We start from the raw sequence: 22,986 nt of genomic DNA, 5'->3' as shown, positions 1-22,986 counted from the left end.
GATAGAGGTCTATAAAATAATGAGTGGAGTTGAAAGGGTAGATGTGAAGCTTCTGTTCACGCTTTCCAAAAATACTAGGACTAGGGGGCATACGATGAAGCTACAATGTAGTAAATTTAAAACAAATTGGAGAAAATGTTTCTTCACTTAACGTGTAATTAAACTCTGGAATTCGTTGCCAGAGAATGTGGTAAAGGCGGTTAGTTTAGCGGAGTTTTAAAAAGGTTTGGACGGCTTCCTAAAGGAAGTCCATAGACCGTTATTAAATGGACTTGGGGAAAATCCACTATTTCTGGGATAAGCAGTGTAAAATGTTTTGTACTTTTTGGGATCTTGCCAGGTATATGTGATCTGGATTGGCCGCTGTTGGAAACCGGATGCTGGGCTTGATGGACCTTTGGTCTTTCCCAGTATGGCAATACTTATGTACTTATATGAAATATCAAGTCGCAAATGAGAAGGAAGAGGAGGATAAAGGACCTATTGTGATGAAAGGAGTGTACGTAATGGAATGTAAGGGATTAGAAGTCACATTGGAATACAAAAATGTAGACATGTCCACTCATGACAAATTAATGACAGGTGTAAGCTGGTGTGCCTTAGTGTACCATGCAAGGTGTGCAACTGATAGCACTCAGTAACTTGCATGCATTGGTTGGTGGCACGGCCATGACCCATCCATGCTCCAACAGGAAAAAGTAGGGATGTACAAATAGCCCCTCCAGTCTAACAATGGAGACGTATAGTAGTGCAGAAGATATTTTATTGCTGAATATCATAAATATGCAAGCAGACTCGACATGGACCTGTGTTTCGGCGCATAGTGCCTGCTTCAGGAGTGGTGTATCTAGAGTACTGTTTTCCTGTGCTTTGCAGTAGTGATCAGAGTATCAAGTGATTACAAGGTCCGTGACAGGACATTTTTGGTGCTGTTGCACCCTTATGGTGTTTGTTTTGTTATACTGTAACCAAGCGAGCTTTGCTCCGTATACACAACTCCTGAAGCAGGCGCTGTGCGCTCTGTATATGGCAATCCAGTTTAGGACAGGCTGGAAGGGGTTTCAATGGCAACTTCAGTATTGAAGACAGTGCTGGGCAGACATTTGTGCTCTGGGTCCCGCAAATGGCAAGATGGATTCAGATAGGCTGGCGTTGGCTTTGACAGCAACTCCAATAGTTGGAACATAAGGACAGAGCCAGGCGGACTTCTACAGTCTATGTCCCAGAAACACCAAAGAAAGATCACGATCAAGTGTATAATATCATGTTCATTGTTGATTTCATCATGAATTGATAATGAGTGTGACTGTTGGGAAGACTAGATGGACCATTCAGGTCTTTATCTGCCTTCACTTACTATGTTACTGCGTTGGCATCTAATAGACGCCAAGTTAAAGAATGAGGCGAAAGGTGCTCAGATCCCAACCCTGGGGAAGTATAAAGCAGCAGGAGGAAATGAAACCTACTTATGACCTGTCACTGTACCCAGGGTTTCCAAATACCTTTAAGAACTGACCTAGAAGCTTGTTCTTGGCTAACCTGTTAACTTGAAGGCAAGGTCATTTTCCCATCTGCTCTGGGATTGATTCAGGCGTTTGCTTTCCATTTCTTGCACATGATCATTACCTGTCAATCTCCTCATGCTACAGGGGGAAAAATGAAAAACTTTTCTAACAGATTTCTGATATGACCAAGCATTGCTGCTTCGCAATCACAAATTCCTAAACTCTGTTCGGAATAATTAGATGCAAATGAGTTACCTGAATTGGGAATTCAAATGCTTTTCCAGTGTCTGTGAGAGGGAAACAAAGCAACCATGAAATTAATTTTATTTGCTATTGGTAGATACTGAAAGTGAAATACAGGTCATGATTGTGTGAATGGAAATTAATTTCAGCGGCACAGCGCAACCTGAAAGCCATGCCAGACCTGATTACTAGAAGCATGGGAATAAAGGCAGAGAAAGACTTCTTTTCCTGTGCTGGAAGTGCAGGCAGTAGAATTGCCAATCAGAGAAATGTGGTTCCATTAAAACAAAAAATAGAGTCCTGAGAAACTTCATAGCTCTGTACACTACCGGCTCTGCTATCCAATCTCGGTTAAGCTCCTGAAAGGATCCTCAGGAGCTTAACCGAGATTGGATAGCAGAGCCGGTAGTGGGAGGCGGGGCAGACTTATACGGTCTGTGCCAGATCCGGTGGTGGGAGGCGGGGATAGTGCTGGGCAGACTTATACAGTCTGTGCCAGAGCCGGTGGTGGGAGGCGGGGCTGGTGGTTGGGAGGCGGGGATAGTGCTGGGCAGACTTATACGGTCTGTGCCAGAGCCGGTGGTGGGAAGCGGGACTGGTGGTTGGGAGGCAGGGATAGTGCTGGGCAGACTTATACGGTCTGTGCCAGAGCCGGTGGTGGGAGGCGGGGATAGTGCTGGGCAGACTTATACGGTCTGTGCCCTGAAGAGCACAGGTACAAATCAAAGTAGGGTATACACAAAAAGTAGCACACATGAGTTGTCTTGTTGGGCAGACTGGATGGACCGTGCAGGTCTTTTTCTGCCATCATCATCTACTATGTTACTATGTTACAATGAAGAAAACGTTTTTTGTTTTTTTTTAAATAGTACTTCTCATAATCCAATGCTGCACAACCTTAGGAAATCCTAAAGACTTTAAGAAAATTGAACCAGAAAGTGGTAAAGGAAATTGTAAATAAGAGGGGGAAAAAATCCTTTTACTGGGATTCCAGCGGCACTGGAGCGTGCATCAGGAAGTGTTTGTTCAGGGGGTGTGGTTTCCAGCATGATGTCACTATGGGGAACAGTTCTGACTACGCGCTTTGAAGGAGGAGGGGCCGGCACTGCATACTTTTTGCTTGCAAGTCAAAGAGCGGCATTAAAAGACCCATCTATGTTAGGACCACAACTGAAGTGCTGAAAGATACGTCCGGCAGGGCAGGAGAACAGTGGCCTGTGTGAGTGTGAGTCTGGCACTTAGAGCCCCAAAGATTTAAAACCGAGGCATAACCAGACCTTGGCGGGAGGGGGGTCCAGAGCCCAAGGTAGGATGGTACATTTTAGCCCACCTTCCCCAGCCGCCGACCCCCCCCCCCCCCCCTGCTGCCACAAGGTACCTTTTCTGGCGGGGGTCCTCAACCTCAGGACTCACAGCACAGATCAGTGAACACGACGGAGACCAGCGCTGAAGAAGACTAAAGCTGGCGGGGGTACCTTGCGGCAGCAGCAGGTCAAAAGTGGCGGGGGAGGGTCGGCGGGGGCCATGCCCCCGTGGCCACACCTAGCTATGCCCCTGATTTAAAGGGACCACGGTTTGTGGTCTTCAGAACAATGCCAGTGCCTAAGTTCCCCATGTTAGGGGCTGGGAGCCTGAGAGCAAAGCAGCACTTACAGCCAGGGTGCTAAGGGGTAGTGCCTGAGACAGACACCACACCACAAAGGAGGTTTGAGCTTTCCTATGAGGATCCAATAAATATAAAGGGCCAGAGCCCTCTCTAAAGCAGGCCCTGGACAGAGCAAGCTGACCACCACATTAAAGTGACAAAGGCTCTATGAGAAGAGACGCTTATATGGAAGCCTGATCCCTAGCAGTAGTACTGCAAGACTATTACTAGGAGTCATGGGTGCCATTTTGAACCTGTGACGTTGATGGAGAAAGAGCAACTGGGGCTTACTCCTGCTCCCCACTAGTTCAGGAATGTATGCACTCTTAACCCTTATTCACTTGTTCATAACCCTTATTTTATCATCCTCATTTTAATATTCCCTTATCTCTTGTTTGTCCTAATTAGATTGTAAGCTCTGTTGAGCAGGGACTGTCTCTTCATGTTCAAGTGTACAGCGCTGCGTGCGTCTAGTAGCGCTACAGAAATGATAAGTAGTAGTAGTAGTAGGATAAATCCCTCCTCTCAGTACCCTTCTCCAGCACCGCCAACTCCAGGCTCCGCTCATTGTGCCTCGCCTCACCCTATGCTTGGAACAACCTTCCTGAGCCCTTACGCCAAGCCCCCTCCCTGCCCGTCTTCAAGTCTTTGCTTAAAGCCCACCTCTTCAATGCTGCGTTCGGCACCTAACCCTTACTGTTCAGTGAATCCAGACTGCCCCAATTTGACTGCCCCTATCGGACCGACCGTTCACTTGTCTATTAGATTGTAAGCTCTTTGAGCAGGGACTGTCTCTCTTTGTTAAATTGTACAGCGCTGCGTAACCCTAGTAGCGCTCTAGAAATGTTAAGTAGTAGTAGTAGTAGTCTTGGGATTCCGGAATCTTGCTACTCTTTGGGATTCTGCACAGAATCTTGCTACTATGGGATTCCGGAATCTTGCTACTCTTTAGGATTCTGCACGGAATCTTGCTACTCTTTCTCCTTATCCCTTATTTGTTCTGTTTGTCTGTCCTAATTAGATTGTAAGCTCTGTCGAGCAGGGACTGTCTCTTCATGTTCAAGTGTACAGCGCTGCGTACGTCTAGTAGCACTTTAGAAATGATAAGTAGTAGTAGTAGGAACTTCTAGTAAGAGCCTGGGCTGGAAATCCTTGTTAGGAGGGAATAATTGGAGGGGGTTCTGGATGTTGCAGGAGATGGGAAGGTGGGGTGATATTGTCAGGGGTGGATGTCGGCGCGTGAGAGCATGGCAAGTGTTGTGAGCAGGGATATCAAAAATCTGCTCCCTCGTCTAAGTGGATAGGACCGCATGTTTCTTCCCCTACTGCCTCGGAATCAGCTGTCACCCCCCCCCCCCCCCCCGCGCTATGGCCCCCTCGAAACCCACCCCCTCCCGCGAACCTGTCGATCCCCCCCCCCCGCCGGAACGTCGAAAACTGCCGCCGCCGTTGTTGTGCTACCTTCCCTTCCCGTAGGTTGTTCAATCATCTTCTTAGAAAGTTTAACTCCGTGCGTCTGACGTCAGATGGAAAGAAGAAATTGGGGAGTCCTTTTACTAAGACGCATAAGCATCTGTGTACACCCAACCTGCACCAAAATGGAGAGGCCGCCGAACTACCATGTGGCTCTTGCGGTAATTTCATTTTTGGCGTGTGGCCAATACATGCATCTAAAAAATATTTTTTTTTTTCGGGCACGCGTAATGGACGCATGACAAGTGGCATTTGGCACGCACAGGTCACTACTACCCGGTTACCACGTGAGTCTTTACCGCTAGGTCAATGGCTGCGGTAAGGTATCAGACCCAAAATGGACGCACGGCAATTTTCATTTTGCCGCATGTCCATTTTTGGCCAAAATGTTTAAAAGGCATTTTTTACACGTGTGCTGAAAAATGATTCTGCGCGTGCCCAAAACATGCATCTACACTACCGCAGGCCATTTTTCAGTGCGCCTTAGTAAAAGGGCCCCTTATTCTTAAAGGAACCAATACCATCATTGGTGACCTGCCTGCCATAATGTTTTTTTTATGTCCTACCATATTTTGTACATCTTAGATCAACAGGAGGACAGAAATATAGCAAATTATAGCAGCAAACAGCTCAGCAGGTGAGAGGAAAGGAAGTTTTTTTTTTCATGGATAGGATAGATGGAAGTAAAGTCAGAAATGTTCTAGGAAAAAATTAGAGACACACACGGGTAAGAGAGCAGTATAAAATTTATGAATCAAACCAAACACAAAAATCTGAAAATATATAAATTCAGAAAAGCTTATCTTTCAGGCTTGTAGTGATTCTTAGGAATTCCCAACTCTCCAGGAAACAGCTGCTCCCTTAAAGACACAGACTCTACTAGGTACCAGGTACAATGGGAGCCAAAATAATTAAATTAAATCAAATCTCAGTCAACTCTGCAGTAGAAAGAAGTTTCAAGCACAGTTCTTTAAATAAGCACCCTTTTTTGAACAGTAACTTCAGCACAAAAAACACACAAGGCAAAATTATAGTTATAAAGTCAGCAGGAGAACAGAAATATAGCAAATTATAGCAGCAAGCAGCTTTGCAAGTGAGAGGAAAGGAAGGTATTTTTTCCCTTTTTTTCCTGTATAGGAGATAAAGTCAGCAATGTTCTAGGAAGAAATTAGAGGCACACAGGTAAGAGAGCAGTATAGAATCTATAAATCAAACCAAACACAAAAATCTGAACGCACATAAATTCAGAAAAGCTTAGCTTTCAGGCTTGTAATGCTTCTCAGGAATCACGCTTCCTAAAGTAATTTTTCAAAACATTAATCTTGTCATCCTCTGGAGAGAGAAGGAGACCAGGAGAGTTGCACGAAATGAAATATTATCCTGAATAGTCTATAGAAAGACTTGCAAAAATATTAACACAAGAGCACTATTTAGGAAGCACAAAGTGCTCCCAGGTTAACTGAGCATTAGCCCGTTAGGCCCAGATTCAGTATATGGTGCTCAAAAATTGACACCGAAAAAAAGTCAGTGCTCAGCGCTATACCATAACGGGCACTGAAAGATGAGCGCCCATTATAGAATAGCATTGAGTGCTAATTTTGGCACATATTTGGGTGTCAGGACCCACACCCGCAAGGTCTAATTCCCAGCACCCAAGTTGGGTGCACATCTCCGGTATTCTGTAACACTGCACTCAAATTTTAGGAACACCTCTGGTCGGCCCATGTACCTCCCATGGCCATGCTCCTTTTTGAGTTGCACACCACGGCCACTCATTGTTATAGAATAGCGCAGAGGAAGATGTACGCACAAATCCAAATTGGTGCCAGTTAGTGCCAATTAGCTCCCACCTATTGTTACTAATTGACTCGTTAGCTAATTTAGTTGGGCGTACCGCTATGATCAGCGCCCACATATCTGCACCTAACTTTGGGTGCCATCTATAGAACCCAGGGGTTAGTATGCAGTAATGTGAAGGCACTAGCTGGTTAACATTTCCATGCCCATTCTTCACCCATGACATGCCCCCGGCCCCTCCAAAAAAATGTTTTTTAAATAGCGAACAATTAATGCATGCTGACAGGCAAATTACCATAAAACAGTTTAGCGTGTTTTGCAGTAAGCCTTTTTTCTTATGCACGCATTAGCACTTAACGTGGTTTAGTACAAGGATCCTTTAATTCTTTCCTATAAAGGGTTGACTGAAACAAATACTTAAAAAAAAAAAAAACTATATATGCTTTTGAATAGGTGTAAATCCCAGCATGAGATTTTTCTCCTGTAGATTTTAGTTCCTGCCCACATGCCACCCAAATCATGCCCAAACCCAGTGGCGTAGGAAGGGCGGGGTGGTGGGGGCGGTCCGCCCCGGGTGCACGCTGCTGGAGGGTGCAGAGAGCAGCCGCGCGCCTGTCGGCTCCGCTGGTTCCCTGTTCCCTCTGCCCCGGAACAGGTTACTTCCTGTTCCGGGGCAGACGGAGCAGGGAGCCAGCGGAGCCGACAGGCGCACGGCTGCTCTCTGCACCCTCCAGCAGCCAAGAATGATGCGCTGGGGAGGGGGGTGTCATTGTGCCAGGGGGTGTCGTGCTGCACCCTGGGGGGATGGACGCCGCTATACCTGGGGGGGGTGCAGAGCGGCGATCCGCCCTGGGTGGCAGCTGACCTAGGATCGTCACTGTCCAAACCATTACACCTTGAAATACCTATATATTATGGATCTGCACATGTAAATAATCGATTTTGTGAATGGAGTTTTACATGTGTATAGGATATATACCTTTAAATGCTGGTATGTACACGTGCAAATCACGAATAAACCTTGTAAAACCACCACCACCTTATAATTTCCCCTCGTACATTGATTCTCCTTTTCACCTTACTGTAAGCAGATTTCTACTATTTTAGTTAATGACAAAATATAGCCAGCTTTGAGGGAACTACACACAGACATTTAATTACACTGAATGTAATTATATTGTCTCAGTATTGCTGCTATATAATATGCTGCAGGGAATAGGTTGTGGAGGTTTTCTGCTTTTTTCAATGACACTGGAAGACTCATTATTGCAAGCTGCTTTAATAAACATGAAGCGATCTGCTAGTCTCCAGGATGCAAGGAGATTATTTTTGTCTTGTTAGGAACTTTTCCCCTGAAGTTTTTAAAAACAGACGGTGAATCAGGCTTCCCTATCGTGGGCAAGTTGTACAGAGCCATCTGTAGAGCCCAAATCCCTTTTACAAAGGGACGCTAACGTTTTTAGCACACACTAAAAATAAGTGTGCACCAAATGCTAGAGATGCTGATATATTCCTATGCAAAACAAAAAAATGTAGTAGAGATCTTATCGGAGTAACTTTATAATATTACCAAATTGTATAAGGTAGAGTCTCGGCACCTGGACAAAAGAAACCAGACAAAAAAGCTCCAAACAAAAAAAAGTTCCCGACATAAAAGTCCCTGACAAAATAGACTCCCGACAAAAGGGCCTGATGAAATAGATTTATTTTTGAATGGTACGAGTTTGAAGGGTACAAAAAAGTGGAGGAGTCATAAATTACTGAGAAAGTCCACGGCTTGTCACTTGAAAGTCCTGGCACCTGCCTATGGCTTGACTTCACTATCCACACTTGGTATCTAGTGAGAATCATAAATCTGCTATTTTGTCTTGGGTTGTTTTGATGTGGGGTTTTTTTGGGAGGGTTTTTTTTGTCATGGTCTGTTTTGGTTTTAGTCTGTTTTGTTGGGTTTTTTTTTGTATGGTCTATTATGTCGGGGTGCCCCTTGTAAAAGACCCCCTTAGACACCAATTATGCGGGTAAATGACCAGAATATTGGCATGCATGTGCACATATATACACATAAATTTCAATGATCTGGCAACTCACTATTCTGTAAATTATTTGCACATATCTTTGATAGCGTATAGTTTACAGGTGAGCATTCGCATAGGTGGAGTCTAGTGCATCATGGACGGAACAGGCTCCCATGCACATAATTAATAACAAAAACTATAAGTTTCGGTGATAATGGAAACCAAGGACGTCCATCTCAGAAATAACCAATTGCAAGCCATTTGGTCGTGGGAGGAGCCAGCATTTGTAGTGCACTGGTCCCCTTGACATGCCAGGACCAGGGGCGTAGCCAGACTTCGGCGGGAGGGGAGTCCAGAACCCGAGGTGAGGGGACACATTTTAGCTCCCCCCCCCCCCCCGGCGCTGCCGACCCCCCCCCCCCCCCGCCATTGCCAACACCCCCTGCCGCCGCCACCAACAACTTTGACCCCCCCCTGCCGATGACCCTCTCGACCCCCCTCCCGCCGCCAATTCTCCGCCGTCGCCTACCTTTGCTGGCGAGGGACTCCATCCCGCGCCAGCCGAGGTCCCCTTCTTCCTTCGTTCTGTTTCTGACGTCCTGCACGTTGTACGTGCATGACATCAGACTCAGAAACAGAATGAAGGAAGAAGAGGACCTCGGCTGGTGGGGGTTGGGGTCCCCCACCAGCAAAGGTAGCAGATGGTGATGGTGGATTGCCGGCGGGAGGGGGGGTTGAGATGGTCGTCAGCAGGGGGATCCAGGGCCAAATCTACAGGGACCCAGGCCCCCATGGCCCCACGTAGATACGCCCCTGGCCGGGACACCAACCGGGCACCCTAGGGAGCACTGCAGTGGACTTCATAAATTGCTCCCAGGTACATAGCTCCCTTGCCTTTTAATTTATTTATTTATTTTTATTTGTTACATTTGTACCCCACATTTTCCCACCTCTTTGTAGGTTCAGTGTGGCTTACATAGTGCCGGAGAGCAGTTGCCGACTCCGTTGTATACAAATACAAGGTGAAGTTGTGATAGGGTAATGTTTATGTGGTAGGACCACCTAGCGGTCCTACCTTATGTGCTGAGCCCCCCAAAACCCACTACCCACAACTGTACACCACTACCATAGCCCTTATGGGTGAATGGGGCACCTAGATGTGGGTACAGTGGGTTTCTGGTGGGTTATGGAGGGCTCACTGTTTCCTCCACAAACGTAACAGGTAGGGGGGGATGGGCCTGGGTCCGCCTGCCTGAAGTGCACTGCAGTGCACTGCAGTACCCACTAAAACTGCTCCAGAGACCTACATATTGCTGTCATGAACCTGAGTATGACATCTGAGGCTGGCACGACATATTTTTAAAGATGTTTTTTGAGGGTGGGAGGGGGTTAGTGACCACTGGGGAGTAAGGGGAGGTCATCTGCGATTCTCTTCGGTGGTCATTTTGGGCACCTTTTTGTGCCTTGGTCGTAAGAAAAACACGACCAGGTAAAGTCATCCATGTGTTCATCAGGGACTATCTTGTTTCATTCGATCATGGGTCAAGGACGTCCAATTGTTAGGTATGCCCAAGTCCCACCTTCGCTACGCCTCCGATATGCCCCCTTGAACTTTGGCCGTCCCTGCGACAGAAAAGCAGCTGGGGACGTCCAAAATCGGCTTTCGATTATGCCAATTTGGACGACCCTGTGAGAAGGACGTCCATCTTCCGATTTCTGTCGAAAGATGGGCGTCCTTCCCTTTCGAAAATGAGCCCAATAGTGTTATAGAATATACCTGATCCCGTGCCTAAGTTAGGTGTGGGCATTTACACCAGGTTTTAATTGGTCGTACCTAAATTTTAGTCACAGGGACGGGCATTCACATATTCTATAAACTGCGCCTAACTCTATGCAAGGTTTATAGAATAGTGCTAAGCGTGTTTTTTGTCGGTACCAATTTTTTTTGGTGCCATATATAGAATTCACCCCATAATTCACAGAATGCTGTAAGTGGCACACATGCCTGCCGCATTTCCACTGGCACGTAAGTGTAAGGTGAGCCGATACCAGGTTACGCTAGTCTAATATAATAATTTGCTATGTGAACGTTCTAAAGTGTCTACCTGGGATTGTAACCCCCTGCTGACAGCAGGGGGTTACAATCCCAGTGAGAGACGCGCGTTAAAGAACAGCGGGAGCGGGCAGAGATGTCCCTACATGCATGTTGCCCCCCCAAAAAAATCACCAACCCCCCTCTGCTACCCTCCCCTCCCCCCCCCCTCTTACCGGGGTCCCGGCGGCAATATTGAAGAGCCTGGCGAGTCTGCTGCCTTCCCTTCTCTTCGCTCTCAGCTCTGACTCTGGTCCCGCCCTTGCGGAAACAGGAAATGAGGGCGAGACCAGAGTCAGAACTGAGAGCGAAGAGAAGGGAAGGCAGCAGACTCGCCAGGCTCTTCAATATTGCCACCGGGACCCCGGTAAGAGGGGGGGAGGGGACGGTAGCAGAGGGGGTTTGGCGATTTTGGAGGGGGGGGCGATGTGCACTTAGGGGTATGGGCGGGGCCAGTGTCAGGGAGGGGAGGGCCGCGGGTGGAGACATCGCAAGGACGTGTCTGTGAGACAGACAGGAGGGGGGACTGGAACTCGGGGGAGGGACAGAGGGAAGGAGAGAGAGGGAGGGAGGAAGGGCCTGGAAATCAGAAGGGAAGAAAGGGGGCCGTGGGACTTGGAGGGGTCAGAGGGAGTGAGGGAGGGAGAGAGGGATAACCTTGCTAGCGCCCGTTTCATTTCATACCGAAACGGGCCTTTTTTACTAGTATTCTATAATAGAATCTGGGTACCCGGATGCCATTATAGAATTGGCTTTCACTGCATGGCATCCACGTATAAAAGTTCCCCCAAGTGTCTAGGGATTTGCATCTTTGTATCATTTTGTTTCTTAGTAGCGTGCTCTAAAAGCAAATAAAGGAAAGCAAAATGAAAATTTTCTGTATTAAGTAGTTTTCTAACAGACTGGTAAATGTTTCACTTGTTCAAAGCATCTCCTGCCTCTGTTCACTTGATGAATGCAGGTAACATCTGGATTGGTAATATGTCTTCATTACAGCTGTTCTCTTTGCTTTACAGGTACCACCTGCTTGATTGCATTGCTGTCTGATAAGGATCTTACTGTTGCAAATGTTGGGGATTCACGTGGGGTCTTGTGTGATAAAGATGGAAATGCTATCCCCTTATCACACGACCATAAGCCCTATCAACTGAAGGAACGAAAGCGGATTAAGAGAGCTGGTGAGTATCTGCAGAGAAATGCATACAAGGATATGTGACTTCTGTGCAGGGGTATAGTCGTGAGTGGGCCCAGGTGGGCAGGGTCATACCCAATTTGGGCTCAGACCCACCCAGCAGTGGCATACCTTTGCTGTGGCTGGCAGGGATGCCATATAGCGGCACTTTTTTGTACATGGCGCCCTGTGTGACCGCACAAGCACCGATTTTGGGTGGGCACAAAATCTTTTCTCCGCCCTGCCTTCTCCCCTTTCTCCAACCCTCCCACTCTCTCCAGAGCCCCCTCCTTTTCCAGCAGCCAGAACTCCTACGAAGCTCAATTAGCACCAGAACAACTCCCTAATTAATGCTCAATGCTAATGGTATGCAAATATAGGCACACTGTTAGTGATCATTAGGGAGTTAAGGGGGATGGATTGTGCCTGGGCATGCGCAAAAGATAAAGATCCACAGATCAGGTGGGAGGCAGAGAGAGAAAGAGCAGCTGGAGGATATCACCGTCTGCGTCAGTCGGATGTAAGTACCATGTGCCAGTCCACTCAGACTCCTGTAAAGTTTCATCTTGTTGGATAATCAGGTGTTCCCCAACACTGCAACTGATCTACCGGGGGCGGGGAGAAGAAGAAGGAGCAGGATTAGGGCAACCAATCTGCCAATATTTGTGCGAGGGAGCAACTTGCAGGGGACAAAAGGCTCCAGAAAAAGGAAGACACATTGAGCCAGTCCGGCTTTTACTTCCATTGCACGCTAGGCTACACTACACTGGCTCGGCACACACACCCTAATGACAGTGCGATGGAGCGACTTGCAGGGGGAAAATGCCAGTAGGGCTCCTTCTGTGCACTACACTGCCTTGGGACTATAATGGCACAAACATCCTAACGGCAGCTCCAAGCTGAGGTCGCCCTTGTTCTCCGCGCTGTTCGTTGAGCATTGGGTGCGCATAGGAAATGGCCTCATTTGCCAACATTAGCACGCTATTTGCATTGTTCTTCGAGCTCATTGTTTCCTGCGATAAGGACCTTTGAGCATTGTGTACCGGTAAATGCGGGCGCTAGTCTGGCGCTAACGCCCTCTAGCACCCGTGTTTTCTTCTGAGCATCAGCATCTTAGGGGGGAAGTAATCAACTCGGGCTACTGTTATGACATATTATTTTATCACTAACTTGTGTTATTTTAACATGTTTCCTGCGATAAGGACCTTTGAGCATTGTGTACCGGTAAATGCGGGCGCTAGTCTGGCGCTAACGCCCTCTAGCACCCGTGTTTTCTTCTGAGCATCAGCATCTTAGGGGGGAAGTAATCAACTCGGGCTACTGTTATGACATATTATTTTATCACTAACTTGTGTTATTTTAACATGGGTTCCATTTTGTTCAGTGAGATCTCGGGGTCCTTTTACGAAGGCGCGCTGAAAAATGGCTTGCGGTAGCATAGGCGTGGGTTTTGGGCGCGCGCCAATCCACTTTTTTACCGCGCCTATAAAAAAGCCTTTTTTTGCCGAAAATGGACGTTCGGCAAAATCAAAATTGCCGCACGCCCATTTTGGGTCTGAGACCTTACCGCCAGCCATTGAGTCTGAGACCTTACCGCCAGCCATTGACCTAGCAGTAGAGAATCCGGGCGGTAATGACCTGCGCGCGTCCGTTACGTGCACCCGAAAATAAAAAATATATTTTTCAGACACGCGTATTGGACGCGTGCCAAAAATGAAATCACTGCAAGAGCCACGCGATAGTCAGGCGGTAACTCCATTTTGGTGCGTGTGGGGCTCACGTACACACTTACGTGGCTTAGTAAAAGGGTCCCCTAGTTACTAATTGCTGGGGTTAACAGTAAAATAATATGTCTTAACAGTAGCTCATATTGATATACCCCTAAGTCCACTGACAATGTTACAGTTCTGATTTTCAGCCCTCAGATTCATATGTGAGCTCCTGACTGTCATATGAAAGTGTTTGGGTAACTGTGTCATAAATATTATAGGAAAGTTTGTCCACTATGATATTCTGTTTACTCGGTACAGCCCTTTAAAAAGCACTGTGGGAGGATGGGAGGTTGCATTAATTGATCACGTGGCAAAGAGGTTTTTTTATTTTGTTAAAAAAAAAAAAACGAAAAAGCTTTTCACACTTAGGTCATGCATTAAAAATCTGGTTCTGTTAGGAGAAAAAATCAAAAGCTATTACTGTCTGATGGCTTTTTCATGACCTATGTAAAATAAATCAGCGATCTGATTTAGTTCCCATGGGTCCGGTGTCCATAACAACTTTTCCCTCCCATTGACTGTCACAGCACAGTGGTCATCAGTCAAAAATAGATCGGGCATGGAAACCATACCCATTTGCATGGGAAAATTTGCCAGAGCCTCAACTGGAAATTTTTATCATTTCTGTCATAAATCTGTAACAAAGAAACATAAAAGAGACCTTTAATTTTTTTTTAAGTTAACTGTGATTTTTCACCCAAGGAAATCCCTTCTCCTCTAGCTGGCTATGCCCTGCTAAAAACTGAAAAAGTGGATACACAAAGCTCTGAAGGCTTCTGCATGTAATGAGGACCTCGGTCCTTACTTTCAGCACGTGCAGTGTTTGCATAGAAATGACCCAAGTAGTCCTTAGACAGTTCAGACCAGGAAGATAACTTAATCATTTAGCATGTCCTACTCCATCATTCTCTCTTTCCTGAAAGCAGTGCTGTAGCGAGAGCAGCTGACACCCGCGGCAGGTCGCCGCTGCGCACCCCCCCCCCCCCCCCCGGGTGCAGCACGGTGCACCCCCCTCGGCGCGCGCACCCCCCCCCCCCCCCGGAGCGCATTCTTACTGGCATAGAAAGCGAGGGACGATCCGCCCCGAGTGCACATCGCTGGGAGCTGCGTCGGCTTCGCTGGTTTCCTGCTCTCTCTGCCCCGGAACAGGAACTAACCTGTTCCGGGGCAGAGAGAGCAGGGAACCAGCGGAGCCGACAACCCCCCCCCAGTGGCGTGCACCCGGGGCGGACCACCCCACCGCCTCCCCTTCCTACGCCACTGCCTGAAAGCGCTTCAGTTGCATACAGCAGGCAGAAATGTCCTAGTGTACGTTGGGTAAAGAAACAGATTTCATGCTGTTCTCTCAGGGGTCCTTTCACTAAGCTGCGGTAAAAAAGTGGCCTGCGGTAGTGTAGGCACATGTATTGGGCGCACGCCGGGTCAGTTTTTACCGTGTCTGCAAAAAAGGGCTTTTTTTTTAATGGGACAGGAAAAAAGGGCTTGCGGTAAAACTGAAACCAGCACGCGTCCAAAACCAGCCCGAGCCCTTAACGCCACCCAGTGGTAAAGGTGTTTTGCAGTCCGCATTCCTTTATCTGATCTGCTTTTGATTACCGCCATCTTGGAGTCTGCGGTTCGCTTGCTCTGTTGTTTCCTTGGACTGTAAGGTCATTCAGCAGCCTGCCTCTAAATATCCTGGACAGTAGCGTCTGTTGGGATTATGGGTGCTGACCTGAGGATTTTTACCCTTCAGAGAGCAAAATGTCAAAACACAGCAATGTAAGCACTTTCCTCCTGCTGAGTTAGGTTTCCCCTGTTAGTCATTAGAGCTGGCTAAAAATCTAAAAATACCTGGATGGAACACATTCAGAAGTCGGGAAGATTACTAAAACGGCTGTAGCTTAGTTTTCAATAATGATGATCATGACGTCCCTTTTCTCTTCAGAAGTTTTTCCCCATTCTGATATTTTTCATTTTAGAAGAAGTGACATAGCAGTGCATCATTCCTTAAGCTGCGGATTTTCCAAGGCAGTATTTATTTTTGTATGATATTTTATTGTCAGAGGTTGATGTACTGCAAATCACACCATTGCGCAGCTAGGCAGATAGTACCAGTGGAAACCAGTGTAATTGCTTTGACACTATCAAATATGGGGCAGAAAAAGGACCTAAGTGTCATCGTTGATGATACATTAAAACCCTCTGTGCAATGTGCAGCGGCAGCTAAGAAAGCAAATAGAATATTAAGAATTATTAGGAAAGGAATGGAAAACAAAACTGAGAATGTTATAATGCCTTTGTATTGCTCCATGGTGTGACTGCACCTTGAATACTGTGTGCACTACATCTCAAAAAAGATATAGTGGAATTAGAAAAGGTACAGAGAAGGGCAACGAAAATGATAAAGGGGATGGGTTGACTTCCCTATGAGGAAAGGCTAAAAGGTTCTTCACCTTGGAGAAGGGACAGCTGAGGGGAGATATGATAGAGATCTATAAAATACTGAGTGGAGTGGAACAGGTAAATGTGAATCGCTTGTTTACTCTTTTCAAAAATACTAGGACTAGGGGGCATGCAATGAAGCTACAAAGTAGTAAATTTAAAACGAATCAGAGAAAATATTTCTTCACTCAACAAGTAATCAAACTCTGGAATTCGTCGCCAGAGAATGTGGTAAAAGCAGTTAGCTTAGCGGGGTTTTAAAAAGTTTTGGATAATTTCCTAAAAGAAAAATCCATAAGCCATTATTAAGATGGACTTGGGAAAATCCACTACATATTCTGGGATAAGCTGCGCATCCCCGCCATCGGGTGCAGTGTCCCCCCATCGGCACAGAACCTCCAAACCCCCCCCCCCCCCCCAGGTGCATTGCTCTTGCCTCCTGGGGTGCTGGGAGCAGTTGCCCGGCTGTCAGCTCCACTGGTTCCCTGCTCCCTCTGCCCCCGAACAGGAAGTAATAGAGGGAGCAGGGAACTGGCAGATCCAACAGCCATGCAGATGCTCCCTGCAGCATGCACCTGGGGCGGACCGCCCGCACCGCCCCGCCCTCGGTTCGCCACTGAAAATACATTCTATGTCTGATATGCATATATTTACAGAATGTGGAATTTATTATTCTCATGATTTGCATGCATAATTCATACGATTACCCTCGTCATGTACAATTACCAAAGGAAAAGCAAGAGGAAACCTCTATGCAAGTCCAATACAAATACCAAAGAAGCAGAGGATGACTCATACGTACACTCTTAGAGAGCAATGTACTGTGTATGGTGCTGGAATGGGATACATAACAAAAGGTAACAGAAATAACCGAAGCACTCTGCCAGACACAGCAGAGAGCACAAACACCCTGCAGATTATAGCACTTCTGTGATCATGCACTAGAAAGAAGTGCATTGCTCTCTTAAGAGTGTTTGTATGGGGCCCCCGATGCAGGCGGACTGGCCGCCGAAACACGGCTCTCTGTCGGATCTTGATTTAATACTTCAGTAAAGATCTTCTGTTCTCCATTCCCATGTGGAAGTCGTGAGTCGTTCTCAACTTTTTTTGGTATTTGAATTACAGTCACCATATCACACATCTATGTAGCACTGCTAACCATGGGGCAGTATCGACTGAACTTGGGTTTACGTGCCATGTAACGGAGAAGTTACACTGTTTGAAATATTTTGAACAGTGTACACTGGGGGGATTCTATAAATCAGGGGCGTAGCTATGTGGGGGCATGGGCCCCCACAGATTACGACCTAGCCCCCTCTACATTTGACCCCCCCCGCCGCCCGTCCCCCACCCCGCATCAGGTACCTTGTTTGCTGGCGAGGGTCCCCAGTCCCCGCCAGCCGAAGAGTCTTCTTCAGCACCGGTCGACTCCAGTGCCTTCGTCATGTGATCATCTGTTCCTGACGCCTTACGTCCTGCACCGTGCATGTAGCCCCGTGCAGCACGTAAGGCATCAGAAACAGATGATCACACAACAAAGGCGCCCGGCGCTGAAGAAGACTCTTCGGCTGGCAGGGATTGGGGACCCCTGCCAGCAAACAAGATACTTGATGCGGCGGCGGGGCAGGAGGGGTTGCGGCAGCGGCGGGGTTCAGCGGCTAAACAGTGCCCCACCCCCACCCTGGGCTCTGGCCCCCCTCCTGCCGAGGTCTGGCAACACCCCTGCTATAAACGATGCTCAAAGTTAGGCACCGGGAAGATCTGGACTAAACCAGTATTCTGCAAAACACCCTCTACAGAATACTAGCTTAGCGCAGATTTTGCGCCTAACTTTGGGCACAGCACATACACCAATGTGTCAATGCGCACAACTAATGCCAATTGGGTGCATGAACGACCCTATTCTATAACATCATGCCTAATTTCTGGGAATGCCCCTGGCCTATCCGTGCCCCTCCCATAGCCACACCCCCTTTTGAATTGCATGCCATAAAATTTAGGTGCAAATTTTATAGAATAGGGTGCAGGGCAGATCTGCATGTAAACCCAAATGAATGCCAATTAACACCAATTATTGATTAGTGGCTCATTCATTATTTTGTGCGCAGATCTAGGATCCGTACCCAGCAACACAGCATAACCAATGATCGTACTGGACAATGCACAATCTTCACTCCCTCCGACCTTCATGATGCATGACACACAACTACCTCATTCGACCACAACATAACCTTGTATTTGTTATTAACCGACTGGCGAACGCCTTTACGGTATTATATAAGCCACATTGAGCCTGCAAATATGTGGGAAAATGTGGGGTACAAATGTAACAAATAATAATAATTTGCATGCCCAACTTTGGGCAATCTCTATAGGATCTTGGGGATTATGCATGCAGCGGTACCTATTGCAGGAGAGGGGAGATATGATTGAGGTCAACAAAATCCTGAGTGGTGCAGAACAAGTAGACGTGAATCAATTTTTTTTACTGCTTCCAAAAGTACAAAGACTAGGGGGCACTCAAGGAAGTTACATGGAAATATTTTTAAAACAAATAGGAGGAAATATTTTTTCACTCAACGAATATTTAAGCTCTGGAACTCTTTGCCAGAGGATGTAGTAACGGCAGTTAGAGTACCTGGGTTTAAAAAAGTTTGTTATGTTAATAGCGTACTCCTATTAAGTATTTTCAATGAATTTATTCAATTTTTCATGTCACAAATATTAATACCCTATACCTCGCATTGCAATCTAAGGAACTCAATCTTTTAAACCTTTTACTGCACCATTCAGCTGCTGTGCGTACTCCATACAGGATAAGTATTGCTCAACCTGGCATAATACCCCACTCGCACTCAACGCGTTTATAAATATTATCACCGCAATTACTCTTAAATTATACTATTGCAAAGTTAAAGAAACTAGGGCTAAAAGCCCTGAGTTAAGGATCAATCTCCTTATGTCCTTGCATTGTCCATGTGCATTATGCAAATGAGTGAGCTCTTTTCTACTGGAGCATGATGACCTCTATAAAAATATATATATAGTCCCCCACCCTGGTGAGCCTCCTTCAGTAAACAGATTGTGCTCACAAATCAGCTCAATGGATCAGCGCGGCTTGAAGAGGGCTTCCTTTTGACTGCAACTTTTTAAAAAGTTTGAGCAAGTTCCCAGAGGAAAGGTCCATAGTCTGCTATTGAGATAGACATGGGGATGCCACTGATTGCCCTGGGATTGGTAGCATGGAATGTTGCTACTCTTTGGGGTTCCGGAGTGTTGTTGCTCTTTGGGATTCCGGAATGTTGCTACTAATTGGGTTTCTGCCAGGAACCTGTGCCTTGGCCACTGTTGGAAACAGGATACTGGGCTAGATGGTCTGACCTGGTATGGCTTTTCTTACGTTCTTATGTAAAAATGTCAAGATGCCAGGCTGGGTGAGGGAAACAAAAAATGACAAGCCTTGATAAAATAGATTACTAGCTTCTCAGCAGTGACAGCTTGCTATATTGCTCTAGTCTTTGAGTCACAATAACTTTAAAATAATGCCAGAGGCCAGAACATTCAACAGCCTTCAAAAACTGAGATAAGAAATGACTTTCTGTGTGTTGTGCTCCCGAGCTGAACGAACACAAAAGTAAAATTTTATGGAGGAGTAAATCAATTATTGAATTAGAGTAGGTTTTTTTATATATATACTGGGCTGGTGGAAGGTTATCAGGCAGCGTAAGTGAACCTTCATCTTTTTGCACCCCCTCTCCCCTAATTAACTTTTTATGTTCCTAGGCCCCTGTTCCTGAGTTTTTGTTAATTAAACTCAACAATCATGATCATCCCAGAGTGATCCTATAATTGATTATTATTGTTTACTGTAAAAATCTTATATTCTACATATCTCAAAAATTCTAGGCAGATTATATAGTAAACATACACTGGGTTATTTGAAATTTGTTGTCTCACTGTAAGTAAAAGTTGATAATTGTTGGAGTTAATGGGGACATCTTGTTGTTGTCTGACCGCAACTGCTCTTTGCTAACCCCCACCCCAGAACTTGCTGCCCTAGGCAACCACTTTGTCTGCCTAGTGGTTAATCCTGCTCTGTTTTTCTATAGTGCTTTGTATATAAGCTGTATCTTTATTCCAGTGCAGCTACATCCACTGGGGACATGAGATAGTTGTGCACTAACTTACTGATTTCCAATGGTTGGGCAGGGGATGGTAGATTAAGCAAAGAGTTTAAAGGGTAAGAAATGTCACCAGGGAGAGCGCTCCCCATACAATCAAGAAACAAATGTCCACCAGCAACTTCAATTTTAAGGCTTTTATTCCATGCAGGTTTCTAGTAGACCTGATACACGGTTCCAACAGCACATTCACCTTTAATCTTAAGCACATATAAACCACCTGAAAGTGTGTGGCAAATAGTCCCCTTTAAGCCGTAGGCTACCAGCACCTCTCAGGATTCAATACAGGCTCACAGTCAGCTTCAGTCTGGGCTTTTTATCCAGTGCACAGTAAACAGTAGTTGAATTCCCAAGACAAACAGTTCATTCAGTTCATCATCCCAGTTAAATCACAAAGCAGCCTTTACCTTCAGGAGGTTTCAATACTTTAGGGACTTCTCCTACCCAAGGGTTTTCAGCCTGCAACTGCTTCTCTCCTCCTGAACTGAACTCCTCTGGGATTCCTTCCCACCTGCCTAATCAATCCCTGGCTTCTGCTCTCACAACCAATCATTCTCCTTCCACTAACTTCCCTCACACCCATACGAGCTGAGTTAAGCATTAGACTAACGAGGAGCTCCTGCACACAGGGTTTCCTATCTCTCTTCCCCCCTAGTGGCCGCCACTCTACACATCCTGCCAGCTTACACCCATGTCTTCCCCGATTGCAGCTAGGAGTCCAGTCCGGGTTCTTCATCTCACCCCCTGGCTCCTTGCCTGCAATGCCTTCTGGGACTTGTATTTCAAACTGAAACTGCCTTCACCCAACTATCCTGGATGTGTCTATCACAGAAAGCTCCCAGAACTGTTTGAAATTACAATAAATGAAAGTGCATATAATAAAACTAATAATAATAATTTTAATAGCAATCTGCATTTTCTTTTTAGCAGAGCATTGGACTAGAATTGAGATTATCACGAGCGCTGTCATGCTCCTACAGCCGTACTGAATAAGAAAATGTGTCAACTCTCTGCATTAATTTCAGGGTTACACTGTTTATGATTTCCTATAGCATCTGTGGTCATTTGGTTTTCTTTTTTCTTAAGGTGGTTTCATCAGTTTCAACGGCTCATGGCGCGTGCAGGGTATCCTCGCCATGTCTCGCTCTTTGGGAGACTATCCACTGAAGAACCTCAACGTTGTCATCCCCGATCCAGACATCTTGACCTTCGACCTGGACAAACTGCAACCTGAGTTCATGATCTTGGCATCGGATGGTTTGTGGGATGCCTTTAGCAACGAAGAGGCAGTCCGATTCATCAAGGAGCGCTTGGATGAACCCCACTTTGGAGCCAAAAGCATTGTATTACAGTCCTTTTACAGGGGCTGCCCTGATAATATAACAGTCATGGTGGTGAAGTTCCGGAATAGCAGTAAAACGGAACAGTAAAACAACGAGATCACCCCATGGTAACAAATGAACCTCAAACAAACTGCCTCATTTTAACGTAGTAGAAGACCCTAGCAACCCTCATTAAGATTGTACTCACACTAAAGGGAAAACTCTCGGGCCGATCCTTGGTCCATATTCTATAAAATTAGCAGATGGGTTAAGGTAGATACAGGTTTTCAGTGGTTAGTAAAATGCACCCACAACTTCTCTGTTAGCTATCTTTCTCCCCCCACTAAGAATGCATTACGTGCAGTGTGACCTGCAGGCCACCATACTGGGACGTCACAGGTAGCCTTTAACAAAGAAGTGCAGTTTTTCTACTGCATCAATAGAAGTAGTCTAGCGATGGCTTAGTTTTGAATGCCACCAGCACGCACGTCTGTCTGTACAGCTTCTTAAGTTTGTAATCAGTAGCATAAAGAGAGGGCAGGATTAACCCTTGGGTGGGCCCTAGACCGACAAGCACGTTGGAACCCCCACATTGTAATATAAATGCATTGTACCAACTGCAAGGGTGGTTCTGACTGCAGGTTTAAAAAAAAACCAGCAGAGGAGAAGCATCAAATGACAGCACTGCTGACAGCCAGAAGACAATGCACAGGCCACTGTGAACAGCAGTGGCTGTAGTTACCCGATAAGGCCTCTCCTAAACATTTGGGGCCTCGGGCACATGCCTAGTTTGCCCATGCCTTAGTCCTGCCCTGCATACAGATTTGGTTTGTGCTTTGTAATTAATGGATCTTTTTCCAAGAGGGGAAAAAATAGTAGCCACCATTCTGTGTAAATTGACTGTCCCTTCCTTTCACTCTTGCTGGAAGTGGCGTAGCCAGACCTGAGATTTTGGGTGGGCCCAGAGCTAATATGGGTGGGCACGCACTATCTATATAAGTATGAGTAGTGACTCTTGGGATCCTACAAAATAATGCCTAAGAATTCACTTGATGATGGATTTCTAAGTAGTCTGCCCAACAGCTGCCCTGCATCAACACAACCACATACATACTTAATGGAAAAATTGATATTTTAGAATATAATTACATTATCCCATATCTTAAAATTGACCAGACATAAGTCTACTACAATGGCAAACCTCTCAACACACATGGCAGGATCCTGCATTATAATTACATACGAAAAACGTATTCAAATTCTGGTGGCACCTCAATAATAGCAATACAAAATCCCTTCACTGCCAGGTACTTTGTGAAGTAACACTAAAGCCTGCAAAGAAGCTA

General features: G+C 46.2%; 1 protein-coding gene across 1 annotated transcript in view; it reads left to right on the top strand.

Moving 5' to 3' along the window:
* PPM1L (protein phosphatase, Mg2+/Mn2+ dependent 1L) overlaps positions 1-22,638 on the top strand; it is a 271,207-nt gene extending 248,569 nt beyond the window's left edge. The window contains exons 3-4 of the mRNA XM_030216433.1: positions 11,787-11,948; positions 21,405-22,638. Coding sequence (XP_030072293.1) covers positions 11,787-11,948; positions 21,405-21,748 — 506 coding nt within the window. The 3' untranslated portion in view covers positions 21,749-22,638. The remainder of the gene's footprint in view (positions 1-11,786; positions 11,949-21,404) is intronic.
* The last annotated feature ends 348 nt before the right edge of the window (positions 22,639-22,986 follow it).

The sequence above is a fragment of the Microcaecilia unicolor genome, chromosome 10, assembly GCF_901765095.1.
Source record: "Microcaecilia unicolor chromosome 10, aMicUni1.1, whole genome shotgun sequence".
Taxonomy (NCBI): Eukaryota; Metazoa; Chordata; class Amphibia; order Gymnophiona; family Siphonopidae; genus Microcaecilia; species Microcaecilia unicolor.
The sequence above is the reverse complement of the archived record's forward strand: the minus strand, read 5'-3'. Positions and strand labels throughout refer to the sequence as shown.